Raw genomic sequence first — 16,193 nt, forward strand, 5'->3', positions numbered from 1 at the left:
CGCCTTGGGTTGTTCCAGCTGGGAAGAGCTGCCACTCCATCTCTTGCAACCCCCTCAGCATGGCAAAGAAAGCCCCCAAATCCCCCAACCCAGCAGCCTCTGGATGCCCAGAAGATGCAGAGGGACATGGCCTCAAAGGTCCTGCCACACCGCCGTGCTGCCTTCGGTTATCCTTGATGGCGCAGGAGGACCCCATCTATTTCCCACTGAGCATGACACATACAGTGCCTTGCCATGGCCACAAACTGCCACATGCTTGTGGCCGGTGTCTCTCCTGCGGGTGTTTCCTTCAGAACAGGAATTGTGTGTCCCTAGGGGCTCGGTGGCCCCCAAAATCTGAGGCTACTCCCCTGCCATGTGCCAGATGGACTGTTGCACCCATCACCTGTGAAAGCAGACCTGGGGTCCACATTTGCACAGGGGCAAATGAGGAGACTCACAGATTTATAGCACGATTTGGGTTGGAAGGAACCTTTGAAGACTTGGTTTTGTTGAACTTCATGAGGTCCACATGTGGCCACTTCTTCAGCCCATCAAGGTCCCTCTGGATGGCATCTCATCCCTCCAGCAAATCAACTGCACCACTCAGCTTGGTGTCATCTGAAAATGTTCTGAGGATGCCCTCAACCCTACCATCATTGATGATGGTCATTGTTGAAGGTATGGGAGGTTTAGGTTGCATATTAGGAAAATTTTTTTCACCAGACGGGTTGTCCAGCCTGGGAACAGGCTGCCCAGGGAGGTGGTGGAGTCACCATCCCTGGGGGTGTTTAAAAGATGTGTAGATGTGGCACTCGAGGACATGGGTTAGTGGTGGGCTTGGCAGTGCTGGGTTAATGGTTGGAGTTGATGATCTTAAAGGTCTTTTCCAGCCTAAATGAGCCTCTGATTCTATCATACTGGTGTTTATCCCAGTAGGGATCCTTGAGGGACTCCTTGCATTACTATGAAAGTGCCCTTGGGGGAAAAAAAAAATTGCAAAGGAAACAGAGGGTTTTGCCATGGAGGGGGGCTCGGGCTGGGGAACAGACTCCCCCCAGCCCCATCCCAGATCCAGCGACTCCAACACAGAGTTTTGGCAATGGGGGCTTGCAGTGGTGGGGAATTAGGATGCATCACAAAAATTCATGCCAACCAAGGAGAAAAGCTGGGATACGAAGTGTAAAACTACAAGAGTCAGTATTGATTCCAGCATGTGGGGTGTCCCAGCCAAATCGGGGCTCCCAAATGTGGTTGCAGATGGGTTTCTTCTCCCCTTCAGGTGTTCAGGTACACTAAGGCTGAACTAATCACTTAAACCCACTACTGATTACTAATCCCAGGAAAACTTTGCAAAGCAACTCTATTTTTGCAGCATTTTCGCTGGTTGTCTGTTGGTCCGGATGCCCCTGGAGCTGGTCATGCTTGAGTTCCTGATCTCCGGCCCCAGGATATGGTGGGAGGCTTTCAGACCCCTGTCAGGGGGCTGTAGGATGCTGCCATTATCTTGGCTGCCCAAGGGCATCCTTTATCTTTATTTGGCTTGAAGCTTCCAAGAAGTAAAATCCTGATTTCCAGTTCTTTTGTTTGTTTTAAGCATGAAGAAGACAACAAATCTACAGTAAAACTCCACTACCTCTTCACATTGCAATGTATAATGTGAAATAATATATATTTTAACAAATTTTATGTATATTACTATAGAGAAGGATTGCTAATAGAATTAGGGGAGGGAATTTTTATAACAGACGAAGCCTTTTGTTCAAGAATGGCGTGAATTATTTCTGCTTTATCTTTTCAATTTATTTCTGCTTACCCTGGGATGCGGGGATGCAGTGCCCTTGGCCGGAGGGGATCCACAGAGGTGCACTCACTGGATACCTGGTTTTTTGCAGGCACGGGGAGGATTTGGATGGACGACGTCTCCTGCAAGGGGACAGAGGAGAGCCTTCTGCACTGCAGCTTCTCCAGCTGGGGCAAGACCAACTGTGGTCACGCTGAGGACGCTGGTGTGAAATGCCTGACACCATGATGGGGGGGCACCCCCCCTCCTTCTGGCTGCAGGGGTCCAGGGCAGGGGCTCAGCCCACCCTGCAGATCTCACCTGTGCTTCCTGAAATGGTTTTATTATTAGAGAAATAAATGCCTTTTTATTATTCTCCACCGTGCTGACACAGCTGTGCTCAGAAGGGGGGGTGGGGGGGTTCAAAGAGCAATGGGGATTCATGGAGGTCCAGGGGGGTGCATGGGGGGTGTGTAAATACAGACCTTGGGTCAGGCTCAGCCCTGGGTGGGGGTGCAGCGCACCCTGGGTTGCCTGAGCTCTCCCCCAGGCCCACTCACAGAGACACCCCCAGGCTTGGGGACCATCCAGAGACAGAACCTCCACCAAGGGGCTGGCAATGCCATGGAGACTCCCCCCAAGGACTTGGGGACCCCACAGAGACCCCCTCAAAGGCTTGGGGCCCCTGCTGCACTCCAGGACCACCCCCCCCCCCCCCAAAAGGCTTGAGGACACCACACAGGGAAGACCCCCCCCCGGGTTTGGGAAACCCCCAGTGACCCCCAAGGGTGTGGGGACCCCACAGAGAACCCCCCCCATGGGTTGGAGACCCCACAGAGAACCCTCCCGCGGGTTGAGGACCCCACAGAGACCGCCTCAAGGGCTTGGGGACCCTGCTGCACTCCAGAACCCCCCCAAAGGCTTGAGGATCCCCCTGAGACCCCCCCCAAGGGCTCAGGGGTCTCACAGAGACAGACACGCACCCCACCCCCAACACCCTGATGCCCTCTCGGGTACCCTCCCAAGCTTCGGGAACTCCTTATAGATGCCCCTCCTAAGCCATGAGACCCCCCACACCTCCTCGGGACCCCCCAAACGCCTCCTCCAAAGCTTCGCCCCCCACAGGCACCGCCCCCGGTTCGGCTCCGCCCCCGGTTCGGCTCCGCCCCCGGTTCGGCTCCGCCCCCTGCCGCGCTTTGTCCGCCCGCGGCCGCCGTAGTGCGGGGGAGGGGGGCGGTGTTCCCGCGCGCGGGATTCGAACCGCGGGCGGCAGGTAACGGCGGCGGGGCGGGCTGGGCTGGCTGAGGGGGGCCGGGGCGCCGTACCGGGGCGTTCGGGGCTCGGCCGGCCGCCCCGCATGGGGGTGGGCAGCTCCCGCTCCTCCTCCTGCGCGGGCCGCCGGTCTGGGCCTCCTCTGCCCGCTGAGGTGGGACTGGGGGGCCGCTACCGCCCTCAGGCTGGGAGCCCCAGTCATCGGCCGCCCCGTCCGCCCCCGGCCTGGGATCCCTTCGCAGAGGTGGGAGCCGGGAGTCATCTCCTGCCTCTCAATCTGGGACCCCCACCCCCAGAAGTGGCACTCAGCAGTCCTCTCCTGCCCCCATCCCCCTCCCCCCCACCCCCCCCCCCGCCCCGAATCTCCCCTCATGTCCAGAAGTAGGATCTTGGGGTCCTTCCCCACCCCACTCTGGGACACGCACCCCCAGAGATGGCACCCAGTAGTTCTCTCTGGCTTTCCCCCCCAGCCTGGGGTACCCTCACCCTCAGAGGTGGGACCTGTAGTCCTTGGCCACCCCCAATCCGGGACCCCCACCCCCGGAGGTGGCATCCAGCAGTCCTCCCCCCCTCCCCCCAAGCTGGGGTGTTCACACCCGGAGGTGGGGCCCTGGAGGCGCCTCCTGTCTGCCCTCGGCCAGGGATCCCCTGTCACCCAGAGATGGACCCTCAGTCCTGTCACCAGGACCGGGAATATGGAACTCCTGAACACCTGGATGCCGTCAGGTGGAACAATTGCCGTGCGTCCAGCGCTGCAATAAAGAATGCCTGCTTCTTCATGCTACCTTGGCGTTAAGGAGCTTCATATTCCCGACTCGGTGACAGTCCCATCCCTGCTGTGGTGCCAGCTGTGCTGCGGGCTGGTGGGAGCAGCCTGGGGACGCTTCCCCTACCCCTGGCCACCAGCTCCTTCCCGTGGTGCCACATCACTTGCCGGTTGCCTTGGGGCACGGGGCACTGGTCCCAGGCTCTTGCCTGACTTCAGAGCCACCCCCAGACCTCTTATGGGGTTCACTTTGCCCTCTGTGAGCTGAGGCAATTGCTCTTGTGGGGGACACAGCCATGACAAGCTGTGGGGTGACACCAGGGAAGGAGGGAGCCTAAGGAGTTGGGTGTGATGGAAAGCACATCCTGCTTCAGCTGTCAACCTGATTGTGGAGCAGGAGCTGGGAGAAGCCAAATTAGCAGTGAGTTACGCCCACTGGGTGTAATTTGTGTAATTTCTGTAACTTATGTCCTTTAATGTACTGTGTCTGTAATGCCCCTGCATGGGTCAGGGCTTGAGCCCTGCACAGCTTGTGGTCCCAGATCCTCCCGAGTGCCTTCCTCTGGCTTTTTTGGGGGTGGAGGTGTAACGTTTGCAGCGATGGAAGCCTTCAAGTCTCAGAACAACTTGGTCCACAGGGAGAGACCTGGTGAGTTGCATTCAAGCGTGAGCCCCAAATACTTCAGAGGGGCTGGCAGGGGAATGGAATGCTTTGCCATGGGCCCAGTGCTTTGCTGCAGGGAGGTGATGGGTGTTAAACTGGCCTGTCGGGTGGGTATTGTGGTTTAACCCTGATGGGCAGCTCGGCCCCATACAGCCACTCGTTTGCTCCCCTGCCCCCCCAGCGGGATGGGGGAGAGAATCGGAAGGGTAAAAGTGAGAAAACTCCTGCAGTGAGATAAAACCAGTTTAATCGGAAAAGCCGTATGCACAAGCAAAACAAACTCAGGAATTCATTCACCGCTTCCTGTCAGCAGGCGAGTGTCTGGCTATCCCCATCCCATGTAGGGGTGACCTGGGAAGACAAACACCATCATTCCAAATGTCTGCCCCCTTCCTTCTCCTTCTCCCCAGCCTTATTGCTGAACATGACATCATATAGGCTGGGACGTCCCTGTTGTCAGTTGGGGTCAGTTTTCCCATCCTTGTCCCCTCCCAATTCCTTGCTCCTGGCAGAGCAGCTGGAGAAGCAGAAAAGGCCTTGATGCTGTGCAAGAACTGCTCAGCAATCACTGAACCATCCCCATGTTGTCAACAGTATTTTCATTGCAAGTCCAAAACTCAGCTCCATACAAACTGCTATTAAAAAAAAATTAATTCTATCCCAGCCAAAACCAGTACAGTAGCTTAGCCTGGAGAGTAGGCAGGAAACAAAAAGCTGTGTTCAAGATCAGGCTTGAGCATAAAACTTCATAGAAAGCTGTCCAGGGTGAGAAACCTAACGAGGGTGGTAATGACGTCTCAGTGAGACTGGAGTTGGAATTTGGTAAAATACTGGGGGAAAGGTGGTTTGGAAAGGAGCTTTTCTAAAATCTGAACTCTTTCTGCATGTAGCACAGCACGTGTGGTAGCGTCACAAATGTGATTTGTAATTAAAGCACCAAAGCTCCTAGTGAGAAGCTGCAAAGCTGCTGCTTCTGTTTGATCTGTTGTGCGGGGTCATTCATGGGGCTGGGTTTCTCTTTCCTCTTTAGATGCAGGGCCAGTTTCTGTCACTATACCAGCATCTCCCTTCATGCAGAAGCTTGGATACGGCACTGGGGTCAACGTATACTTGATGAAAAGGTATGTGTGAGAGCACAGGCATGATGTGGTGCTCAGGAATAGGGCTTGGCATCTTTTTTCACGTGGAATAATACAGGGGTTGGAAAGTGATTGAGCTCTGAGCAAGAAAGTGCTGCCATCTTTGACCTTCAGATGCTCCCTGCTCCCCTTCAAATGGGCACGGAGCTGAGGAAGAGGTGTTGGGTATCATAGAACTACAGAATGGTTTGGGTGGGAGGGACCTTAAAGACCATCCAGTTCCCACCCCCCTGCCACGGGCAGGGACCCCTCCCCCCAGCCCAGGCTGCCCCCAGCCCCGACCAGCCTGGCCTTGAGCCCTGCCAGGGATGGGGCACCCACAGCTGCTCTGGGCAGCCTGGTCCAGCGCCTCGCCGCCCTCACAGGGAAGAATTTCTTCCTCATCTCTCATCTCCATCTCCCCTCTCGCATGTAAAGCCATTCCCCCGTGTGCCATCGCCACCTGCCCTTGCCCAAAGCCCCTCCCCAGCTTTCTTGCCGGCCCCTTTAGGCACTGGCAGGTGCTCTAAGGTCTCCCCGCAGCCTTCTCCTCCCCAGGCTGAGCCACCCCAGCTCTCCTAGCCTGTCCCCACAGCAGAGCTGCTCCAGCCCCTGAGCATCTCCCTGGCCTCCTCTGGCCCCGCTCCAGCAGCTCCGTGTCTCTCCTGTGCTGGGGACCCCAGAGCCGGATGCAGCGCTGCAGGGGGGTCTCACCAGAGCAGAGCAGAGGGGCAGAGCCCCCTCACCCACCAGCTGCGCTGCAGGTGCTGCAGCCCAGGGTACAGTTGACTTTCTGAGCTGCGAGCGCACATTGCTGGGTCATGAGCTTCTCATCCACCAACACTCCAAAGTCCTCAGGGCTGCTGTCAATCCTTTCTCCACCCAGCCTGTATTGATACTGGGGGTTGCCCCAACCCAGATGCAGGACCTTGCGCTTGGCCTTGTTGAACTTCATGTGGTTTGCACAGGCTCACCTCTCAAACCTGCCAAGGTCCCTCTGGATGGCATCCCTCCCCCGCAGCGTGTTGGCGGCAGCACATGGCTCGATGTCGTTAGCAAACTGGCTGAGGGTGCTTTTGATCCCACTCTCTGTGTCGCTGACAAAGCTGTTGGCAGTGCCGGTCCCAGCACTGATCCCAGCTGTCCTGTGTGTGCTGGAGGTATTTGTCCTGGGAAGGAGCCCGTTGTTTCGGGATAACCCCAGCAGCTTTTCTCTGGCCTGGAATTCAGGCATTTGGGGTCTGTTCTTGGCTCTTCTGTGGCCTACTGGCCAAGCTACTTCCCTCCCCAAGCCTCGGCTCCTCCTGAAAATGAGAATCAATGAAAATCTTAACTAAAATGCTTGAAAATTTGATGGAGGAGCGCTGTATATTGGCAAAGCGTCACTGCACCTTTGCGGCATGTGTGTTAGCAGACTATTTCAGCGTTGTTCTTTATTAATTCCACAAAATAAAGGGAGGTGTTCTCCAGGATACCTCCTCAGTGTGAGGTGTGAGCCTTAACTGTGGTGCTGCCTACAAACTGAGCAGTTCTGAGTTGTGTGGCTTTTCCTGTGCAGATCTCCCAGAGGTTTGTCTTGCTCCCCTTGGGCTGTGAAGAAAATTAGTTCCAAATGCAACAGGAGCCAGCAAAGCATCTATCAGCAGAGACTGAACGAAGAAGCCAAGATTTTGAAAGACCTCCAGCACCCAAACATTGTGGGTAAGTTTCCAGCACGGCCTGTATCCCTTAAATTGCAAACCAAGCTGTTGGAGCCGACTTCTGGAGCCAGCTGATGTGATGTGAGGCTGCTGTGGGGTTTCTTTGCTGTCTCTGTCTCCAGGCTCCTCCTGCACTGAGGGCTGGGGATTACAGACCTCCCCATCTGGCTCCTGGAGCCCTGGCGGGGTGATGGCTGGGAGGACACACAGTGGGGGCATCACTTGTGCCTGCCCCATCCTTACACTTTGGAGATGGGTTGCTGGGCTGCCTGCACCTTTGGTCAAGCCCACCATGGAACTTACTAAGTTGACTTAGTCTTGCCCTGTGTGATGGGGACCTGGAATTGCTCCTGGACTGCCAGGGCAGCGTGGCTGGTGGCAGAATCGTGGGACTGTTTAGGTTGGAAAAGACCTTTAAGCTCATCAAGTCCAACCATTAACCCAGCACTGCCAAGCCCACCACTAAGCCATGTCCCCAAGTGCCACATCTACACATCTTCAACACCCCCAGGGACGGTGCCCCCCCGCCTCCCTGGGCAGCCTGTCCCAGTGCTGGACACCCTTTCGGTGAAGAAATGTTTCCCAGTCTCCAACCTAAACCTGCCCTGGTGCAACCTGAGGCCGTTCCCCCTTGTCCTGTCGCTTGTGACCTGGGAGCAGAGACCGACCCCCCTGGCTGCAGCCCCCTCCCAGGCAGCTGTAGGGAGCGGTCGGGTCCCCCCCGAGCCCCCTCCTCTCCAGGCTGACCCCCCAGCCCCCCCATCAGACTGGTGCCCCTGCCCCAGCCCCCTGCCCGGCTCTGGACACGCTCCGGCCCCCCAAGCTCTGTCTGGGAGTGAGGGGCCAGAACGGACCCCAGGGCTCGAGGGGCGGCCGCACCGGTGCCCAGCGCAGGGGGACGGTCCCTGCCCCGGCCCTGCTGGCCACGCCATCGCTGACACCAGCCAGGGTGCCGCTGGCGTGTGCAGTGTGCTCCCAGACTGCCGGCAGCCTGACTTGCCACCGTGCTCAAAGGGTGGATGTGTGAGGCTCTGCCTTGATCCTCCACTGGCTCAGTGGGGTTTGCCCAAAAATTTGGTATGTGCTGGAGCCCCCTGGTGCTTCATTGCCCACTGAGATCAGCGTCGGTCTCTGAGAGGCAGTTTTCTGGGCGAGTTACCAACAGAAACGGTTATGGTGGGACTCGCAAGCCACTGGGGCTGCCCTGGGAGCTGGGAGCTGCCTCGCAGCCAGCACAGCGCTGGCCCAAGGAGAGCTACAGGCTGGTTCTGGAGAAACCTCCGCCTGCCCCAGGGCGGTGCTGGCAGGCAGCTCTGGCTTCCGATCTCGGGGGAGGGAGAGGCAATACCACAGCAGTATCTGGTGTGGCTTCTACGTGAGGAATAAGCCTCCAGGTCCCACCCAGATGTCACACCATTGCGAGTGACAATGGAGGCTCTGTCATGGTCTTGGCTCCCCGTAGTAAGAATGTGTTGAGAAGCTGCTTTAGTGTATGTTTAATTTCTGCTCTTATCTTGTCTAAAATCTCTCCTGCCAGTCGGAACAGCAGCTTTGTCTGACTTCATCCTCTTATTTGTGCTTTAAACTACCTCGATCACTTGTAGCAGAAATGCAAAGAAACTTTGTAACCCTAAAATGGCATGTTTTGCTTCTGGCAGGAACTGAAGAGCAAATACGGTCTTGACCTTTCACACTGCAAACATTTCACTGTTGGGTTTTCTTTGGTAAAAGGTGCCGAAAATCATTTACGGGATAAGGCTTTTGCTATGCCGTTATGCAAGACTTTGCTATTCATAGCTCCACCTGATAAGTATTGTTTACAGACAGGAGTAAAACGTGGAGGAAGAAAGATTACATGACAGTCTGTATGAGCATTAAATCTTACCCTTGTGAAATGGCCACTGTGAGACAAAGGCTTGGCTTTCCCAAATGTTCTCCCACCCTTTGTCTTGCTTCTGTAGCTCCTTGTCTTTGCAGCTGAGGATGTTGGTCCTGCAGCTCTGCCGCTGCTCTCCTTCTGGTTCTCTCTCTTTCAAAGATCAGGGTAACACCGGCCTGCCCCTGGCACGGGGTGCAAAGCTGACCTGGGAAGCAACATGGGGGGTGTCTGTGGGCTCTCTTGGAGGAGGGGGCTCCTTTACATTGCCATGGTGTGTGGCTTGTGCCCCTGCTTGGGGCTGTGCAGGCCTCCATGGACGTTCCTGTGGCTTCACCTCGCCACGTAAAGCTGTGAGTCAGGTCCCCTGGCATATGAATTTTTTGGGGGTTGGTTGCAGCTGCTGGGAAAGCACCTGGGTAACAGCCCCAAACACTCTGGTGCCATCAGGCCGGCAAGCACATGGAAACAACTGGTGCCTGCTTCAGCTCTAACAAATCAATCTTTGTTGGAAGGTTACCGTGCATTTACTGAGGCCAACGATGGAAGCATGTGTCTGGCCATGGAGTACGGAGGAGAAAAATCTCTCAATGACTTAATTGAAGAAAGAAGTGCAAAACGGTTGGGCCCTTTCCCTGCTGCCATGATTTTCAAAGTTGCCTTGAGCATGGCAAGGGGGCTGAAGGTACGTTTATCGTTAACTGTAGCTGTTCTGTGCAGAATGGTATACACTGGTGACACTGGAAAAATAAATGAATTCAGTGTGCGAGAAGGCCATGCTGGCAGATGGAGAGCAGGTGCTGTGACGCTTTGTCTAAGGCCTTGGTAGGTTGTTTTTTACCAGGGTGCTGTACGGAATCAGGTGAAAACTGAGCCCTGAAGCTTGAGATTAAATATTAATTAATATAAAAAGAGCTGCAACAGAGGTTTTGTCACCAACGTTCTTCTGCCCTCCCCTGGGGCTATCTGTTCTCCCTGCATGCTAGCCAGCGAGGAGGCTGGCACTGGCTCCTGCATCCTTATTCTGCAACCAGGCAGCTGCAGGAAGCTGGTCTTGGCAGTGAAAATGGTTAGCTGATGCCCACGGCTGCCAGCTGGTGTGGCTTATGTCCCTTCTTTCGCCGAGCTGTTGCGCTGAGGTTGTGTTTAGGCGGGGAATGGAGGCTGGGGTGCTCTGTCTAAACCATTGCACAGATTTTGAGCCTCCTGCTGGCTATGCCAGCGCTCAGGGTAAATTAGCACAAGCTGCCCTGGCCACGGCAGCGAGTCCTGTCCTATTGCTGCTGAGGATGTGCAGCTCTGAGCTCCCAGGACAATGCAGGCGTGAGCTCCCAGGACAATGCAGGCGTGAGCTCCCAGGACAATGCAGGCGTGAGCTCCCAGGACAATGCAGGCGTGAGCTCCCAGGACAATGCAGGCGTGAGCTCCCAGGACAATGCAGGCGTGAGCTCCCAGGACAATGCAGGCGTGAGCTCCCAGGACAATGCAGGCGTGAGCTCCCAGGACAATGCAGGCGTGTGCTTGGCCATCAGCTAATGCCCATGCTTCACACCTGCTCTCAAGTGTTTGTTGCTAGAAGCACCTTTTCACTAAAAGGCAAGCTTAAGCCTCCAAAACTAGGCTGGGTGGAACAACCTGCCTTGTTTTTTGCACGGGTTAAGGTAGGTATTGACCCATACTTGAGGTTTTAAGGCTAAATATGTTAAACATGAAAAAGCTGGTGCTCTGTTGTCCAGATGCGATGGCTCTTGGTCCCTTTCCATAGCTTTATCTGCAAGTGGGTGTTAACAGCTTCTCTCTGCCTCTTAGTATCTTCACAACGATAAGAAGCTGCTCCATGGGGATATCAAGTCTTCAAACGTGGTCGTCAAAGGTGACTTTGAAGCCATCAAGATCTGTGATGTGGGAGTGTCCCTGCCCCTGGATGAGAACATGACAGGTAGGTCAGGATGCCAGTAAGGGGACCTGAATGCTTGGTGGCTGCCAGAGTTCGGCTGCGGGAGCAGAGTGAACACGCTTACCCTCCCGGGGCCTTGGAAGGAAGGACTGGCAGCAGTTTGCACCATGCGTGGGGTGAAGGGGGTCTACGGAAGGTCCAGCTTTAATGCTCCAGGGTTCTGCCTCATGCCCTCCTGCATTGTGTGTTCACTCCAGTGGGTGGGAGTGAGTGCTGTTGTACACGGGATGTTGGATCAGGCACTGCTGGACCCTGTTGAGGAGATGCTCTTGCCAGAGACTTAAGTAAATGAATCTTTCTTGTAGGGCTAGAAGGAAGCCTGAGCCAACTGCGAGCATTATAAAGACTTCATGTAAATGAGAAGCAGATGTCTAATGGCGTCGTGGCTTGGCTGTGAACAGCAGGAATGTGTTTGGGTTAATTACAAGAATGCTTTTCTCCGCTGCTTTACACAGCGCTTGGGCCTGCAACAGCCTCATAATTTATAAAGCTGTTCTACTACATTTTTATTAGTAGCTGTTTCCTTTTATAAGGAGTTGAGAGAGCTGGAGGCAGCACCCCAGCATAATCTCCTGGAGAGGAGTGTGGTTGAAGTACCAGTTTCTGGGCTGGTCTAACAGGAAGAGGTTCTCTCTGCCCAGCCCTGATTTTGGCTGTTTGTTCCTGTGGTCTTGAGGAAAAAATGGGCACCCGCTGATGGCGAAGTCCCCGTTCGTGCGGCAGGCAAGGATTTAAGCTCAACAGCCCGTGAAGTGTTGAGGGATTTTGGTGTTTGCTTCTCGTTATAGGCTGGGCTTTGAAGATCAACCCTGCAAAAGAAAAGTTTCTTGAACAGCTGAGGTTGCTGACAGCTCGGGAATTTGCTAGGGAGAGCACGGGGGAAATGTGGCACCATTCTCTGAGGAGTGGTGTGTACGGGGTCGAGTTGGAGCTGGTGCTGCCTTCATCAGGCTGAGGGCTGATCACTTCAACTCTTCTGAGGCTAGATAATTAAGATCAAGGAGGCATTAAACTAAACAAATTGTGAGAACTTGGTTTGGGCTGGAGTAAAGAGAACAAAAGGACTGTGTGGCTGGCAGGAGGCACTGTAGTGGAGGCTGAGCCTCGTCAGGGCCGGGATGGGGTTGGAATTGTCCCCCTGTGTTGTTTGGGAAGAGTGCCGTGTGGGGGCTATCACCCCTGTCCTGCTTCCTGGGTGTGTGTGTGTGTGTGTGGGAGCAAGCTGAGGAAGGGAAACACCTGGGTAAAACGCAGGTCACTTCTTCATTGCGGGGTGTTTTACAGCAGGGTGAAGCTCAGAGCACAGTTCTGGCCTTCAGTTCTCTGCACGCTCTGCGTGGCCTCACATGCTCCAGCATGAAATCTGCCAGAGGTTTCTCCCCAGTCCCTACTATGATTGCTGGGCCTGTGGGAGAAGCATGGGCCCTGCTGGGTCTGGCACTGCTGCGGAGCAAGTCGCAGGTTACAGAGGATTTGAGGCTACATGGGGGTGGAAGAAAAATAGGTTTGGGCCCCCAGAAGATCCTGCCCTGTGGCTTTAGCACACCTGAGTTAACCAAGGGGCTACATACCTGCTGTGCGGTGAGCTGTGACTGTCTGAGCATCTGCAAGTCCCAGAAGACACCCAAGCTGTGTTGTTTCCTTCCAGTGAGCAACCCAGAGATGTGCTACATTGGCACTGAGCCCTGGAAGCCCAAGGAAGCTCTGCAAGATGATGGCGTGATCACCGACAAGGCCGACATCTTCCCTTTTGGGCTGACTCTCTGGGAAATGATGACCCTCTCCGTGCCCCACATCAGCCTGAGCTGTGACACTGATGATGAAGGTTTGTTTCTATACCTTGCTGCTGAGCAACTTCTGCTCCTAGAAGTGCTTTCCTCTTTTAGTAGGAGTGATTTTTACAGTGTGTGTTAGTACGCCCGCAATGCTGGGTGTCCCTTGGGTGCCATCCAAAGGGCTTGCAAGCATCTGTCTGCACCTGCTGCGCCTCCCCGCCCTACCCATCATCCTGCGGAGTTCACTGGGGTGTTTGCTGCTGTGCAGAGGTGCCCAGCACTGCCCCAAGGCCATCCCGCAGCCAGTGCTTGTCAGTGCTGTTCTGTCTTTGTGCAGAGGGCTGGGCTGCTTTCAACTTCCTTTAGCTTTTTAACGCCAAATGAGAAGTTGATAAATGATGATCATTAATCATTGCAAACCAGCAGTCTTTGTAAGCGCTCCAGCTGCTTGTCTAACAGCTGGAGAGAGCTCTTTGAAACTCAGCTGCCTGTCAGGTGCCCATCCAGCATGGTTTGGTGGGGTTGAAAGATGTCCCTGAGCCTGAATGCAGCTCCCTTGCGAGCCCTGCGGCATGCTCAGCCATGTTCCAGCTCTGTCTCACCTCCATGCAGCATAGGAGCAGTCTGCCAGGCTGTCACTGTGTGGTGGATGCTATTGAGATACTGCTGAAAAGATGTGGCTGGAAAAGCTTAAAATGATGTCGTGCTTGAGATTGTGCACAAATATATTTGAGGCAGCTGAGCGTTTTGGAAAAGAAAAGCTAAAGCAAGTGTGCTGTGCCCAAGCCAGGGGTGCTCGAGGCAGCACCTGGGCTAACAAAACACCCTCTCCTCTGCAGTTAGAGTTACTTTGCACACCTCCTGTGGGCCCAAGTGGGGATTTGTTATAGACTCAGAATCATTTGGGTTGGAAAAGACCTTTAAGATCATCAGGTCCAACCATTAACCCAGCGCTACCAAGCCCATCACTAACCCATGGCCCTGAGCACCACATCTACACAGTGCCTCCCCCCCTCCCTGGGCAGCCTGTCCCAGTGCTGGACACCCTTTCGGTGAAGAAATGTTTCCCAGTCTCCAACCTAAACGTGCCCTGGTGCAGCCTGAGGCCGTTCCCCCTTGTCCTGTCACTTGTGACCTGGGAGCAGAGACCGACCCCCCTGGCTGCAGCCCCCTCCCAGGCAGCTGTAGGGAGCGATCGGGTCCCCCCCAAGCCCCCTCCTCTCCAGGCTGACCCCCCAGCCCCCCCATCAGACTGGTGCCCCAGCCCCTGCCCGGCTCTGGACACGCTCCGGCCCCCCAAGCTCTGTCTGGGAGTGAGGGGTCAGAACGGACCCCAGGGCTCGAGGGGCAGCCGCACCGGTGCCCAGCGCAGGGGGACGGTCCCTGCCCCGGCCCTGATGGCCACGCCATCGCTGACACCAGCCAGGGTGCCGCTGGCTTTCTCGGCCATCCCCTCCTTGTCCAGAGTTAGTGACACTGGGCAGACAAGGCAGGGAGAGCAGGTGGGATGGGCAGGGGATGCTACAGCTGCCTGCAGGCAGATCAGTGCCCTGGAGCAATACAAATCTAAAAATCCTACCAGCTGTGCTGGGAAACCTCCTGTTGCTCCAGCCTTCCTGCTGGCACAGACCCGCAGGCTGGTTTGTGTTTTCTGACATGGTCTCCAGGCAGCCAGGGCATTTTTCCTCACTCTCCTGCTCTCAGTGTCTCCTGGCTGCAGAGCTTTTTCCCAGCCAGCTCTGCAGGGGTGACTCAGTTATTCTGCTGGGAGAAAGGGGGTAGATCCAGCTTCAAAACAAGCAGTTTAAGTCAAGGGGAAAGCAATGATGTAATTCAGGCAGTAATTGGTGCTAACAAAAAAACAGCAAAATGGACATGAAGGTCATGTCCCACTGCACCCCTGCAAGGCAGGACTTGGGGTGTTGGTTGAATAGAAGCTCAACATGACCCAGCACTGTGCACTTGGAGCTCAGAAAGCCAAACGAGCCCTGGGATGCACCCAGTGTTGCCAGCAGGTCAGGGGAAGGGGCTCTGCCCCCCTGCTCTGCTCTGGTGAGACCCCCCCTGCAGCGCTGCATCCAGCTCTGGGGTCCCCAGCACAGGAGAGACACGGAGCTGCTGGAGCGGGGCCAGAGGAGGCCAGGGAGATGCTCAGGGGCTGGAGCAGCTCTGCTGTGGGGACAGGCTGGGAGAGCTGGGGTGGCTCAGCCTGGGGAGGAGAAGGCTGCGGGGAGACCTTAGAGCACCTGCCAGTGCCTAAAGGGGCCGGCAAGAAAGCTGGGGAGGGGCTTTGGGCAAGGGCAGGTGGCGATGGCACACGGGGGAATGGCTTTACATGAGAGAGGGGAGATGGAGATGAGAGATGAGGAAGAAATTCTTCCCTGTGAGGGCGGCGAGGCGCTGGCCCAGGCTGCCCAGAGCAGCTGTGGGTGCCCCATCCCTGGCAGGGCTCAAGGCCAGGCTGGACAGGGCTGGGGGCAGCCTGGGCTGGGGGGAGGGGTCCCTGCCCATGGCAGGGGGGTGGGAACTGGATGGTCTTTAAGGTCCCTTCCCACCCAAACCACTCTTTGATGGCCAAGTGACAGCTAGGGAGTGAAGCCCCACAACCCACGTGAGCAGAGTGGTTTCCAGCAGCCTTTCCAACACCTTTGCCACTTTATTATCCAGGTGAATCTTTTGATGAAGATTCCTTTGACGAGGAAGCATACTACGCAGCCCTGGGAACCCGCCCAGCTCTCAACATGGATGAGCTGGACCCATCCTACCAGCACATGATTGACCTTTTTTCTGTCTGCACCAGCGAGGACCCCAAGAAGCGCCCCTCGGCCGCGTGCATCGTGGAAGTGCTAGAGGCGAGTCTGCCCCAGGAGTGAGAGCATCCGCACTCCTGCAGCATTTACCCTTATAGTATGGGAAACCTGCGCTGTGTACTTGATACCAGACCCTAAACCTGTTGAACATGCCTGAGGTGACTGGGACTTGTTCTGCTTCTAGGGCACTCCCCTTCTGCCCACACTTAGGTCCTAAATAAGCTACAGGCTCTCTGCAGTAGTTTTGCATTTAAACCCCCCTCCCTCTCTTTTTGTGTTGAATTAACAACAATTTTAGGACGGAGACATTAAAAATATATTTTCTTCTTCATTTCAGTATGAAAGTAGTGCTTTTTTTTTTTCCTCCTAAAGGTGTGCGCAAGTAAAGTATTTGCGCTCCCCAGGTGGTTGGGGACTGCAGCACAGTACCAAGGGAGAGCAGCTGCAAGGTCAAGGAAAAGGTTTCCTGATGCAACAGGTTGTTACAGGGAGT

At 55.4% G+C, this 16,193-nt stretch overlaps 3 protein-coding genes across 5 annotated transcripts in view; 2 read left to right on the forward strand and 1 right to left on the reverse strand.

The window, feature by feature from the left end:
- SCARA5 (scavenger receptor class A member 5) overlaps positions 1–2,142 on the forward strand; it is a 42,542-nt gene extending 40,400 nt beyond the window's left edge. For both annotated transcript variants that reach the window (XM_005443530.3, XM_027811557.2), the window contains exon 9: positions 1,875–2,142. In XM_005443530.3, coding sequence (XP_005443587.1) covers positions 1,875–2,011 — 137 coding nt within the window. In that variant the 3' untranslated portion in view covers positions 2,012–2,142. The remainder of the gene's footprint in view (positions 1–1,874) is intronic.
- Positions 2,143–2,957: 815 nt separating this feature from the next.
- Positions 2,958–16,031, forward strand: PBK (PDZ binding kinase). The gene is made up of 8 exons (XM_055714282.1): positions 2,958–3,035; positions 4,312–4,449; positions 5,495–5,585; positions 7,141–7,283; positions 9,674–9,843; positions 10,968–11,097; positions 12,764–12,940; positions 15,558–16,031. Exons 2-8 carry the CDS (start codon positions 4,401–4,403, stop codon positions 15,761–15,763), a joined length of 966 nt encoding a protein of 321 aa, XP_055570257.1. The 5' UTR covers positions 2,958–3,035; positions 4,312–4,400; the 3' UTR covers positions 15,764–16,031.
- Positions 6,326–16,193, reverse strand: part of ESCO2 (establishment of sister chromatid cohesion N-acetyltransferase 2) — a 29,748-nt gene continuing 19,880 nt past the window's right edge. Inside the window, exons 14-15 of one of the 2 annotated variants that reach the window (XR_008732838.1) lie at positions 14,470–14,651; positions 6,326–6,886 (exon numbers count right to left, since the gene is read on the reverse strand). The gene's annotated coding sequence lies outside the window, so the exon portion shown is untranslated. Of the gene's footprint in view, positions 6,887–14,469; positions 14,655–16,193 lie in introns of both variants that reach the window. The other variant, XR_008732839.1, reaches the window with a different exon arrangement.

This window comes from Falco cherrug, chromosome 6 (genome assembly GCF_023634085.1).
Source record: "Falco cherrug isolate bFalChe1 chromosome 6, bFalChe1.pri, whole genome shotgun sequence".
NCBI classification, from domain to species: Eukaryota; Metazoa; Chordata; class Aves; order Falconiformes; family Falconidae; genus Falco; species Falco cherrug.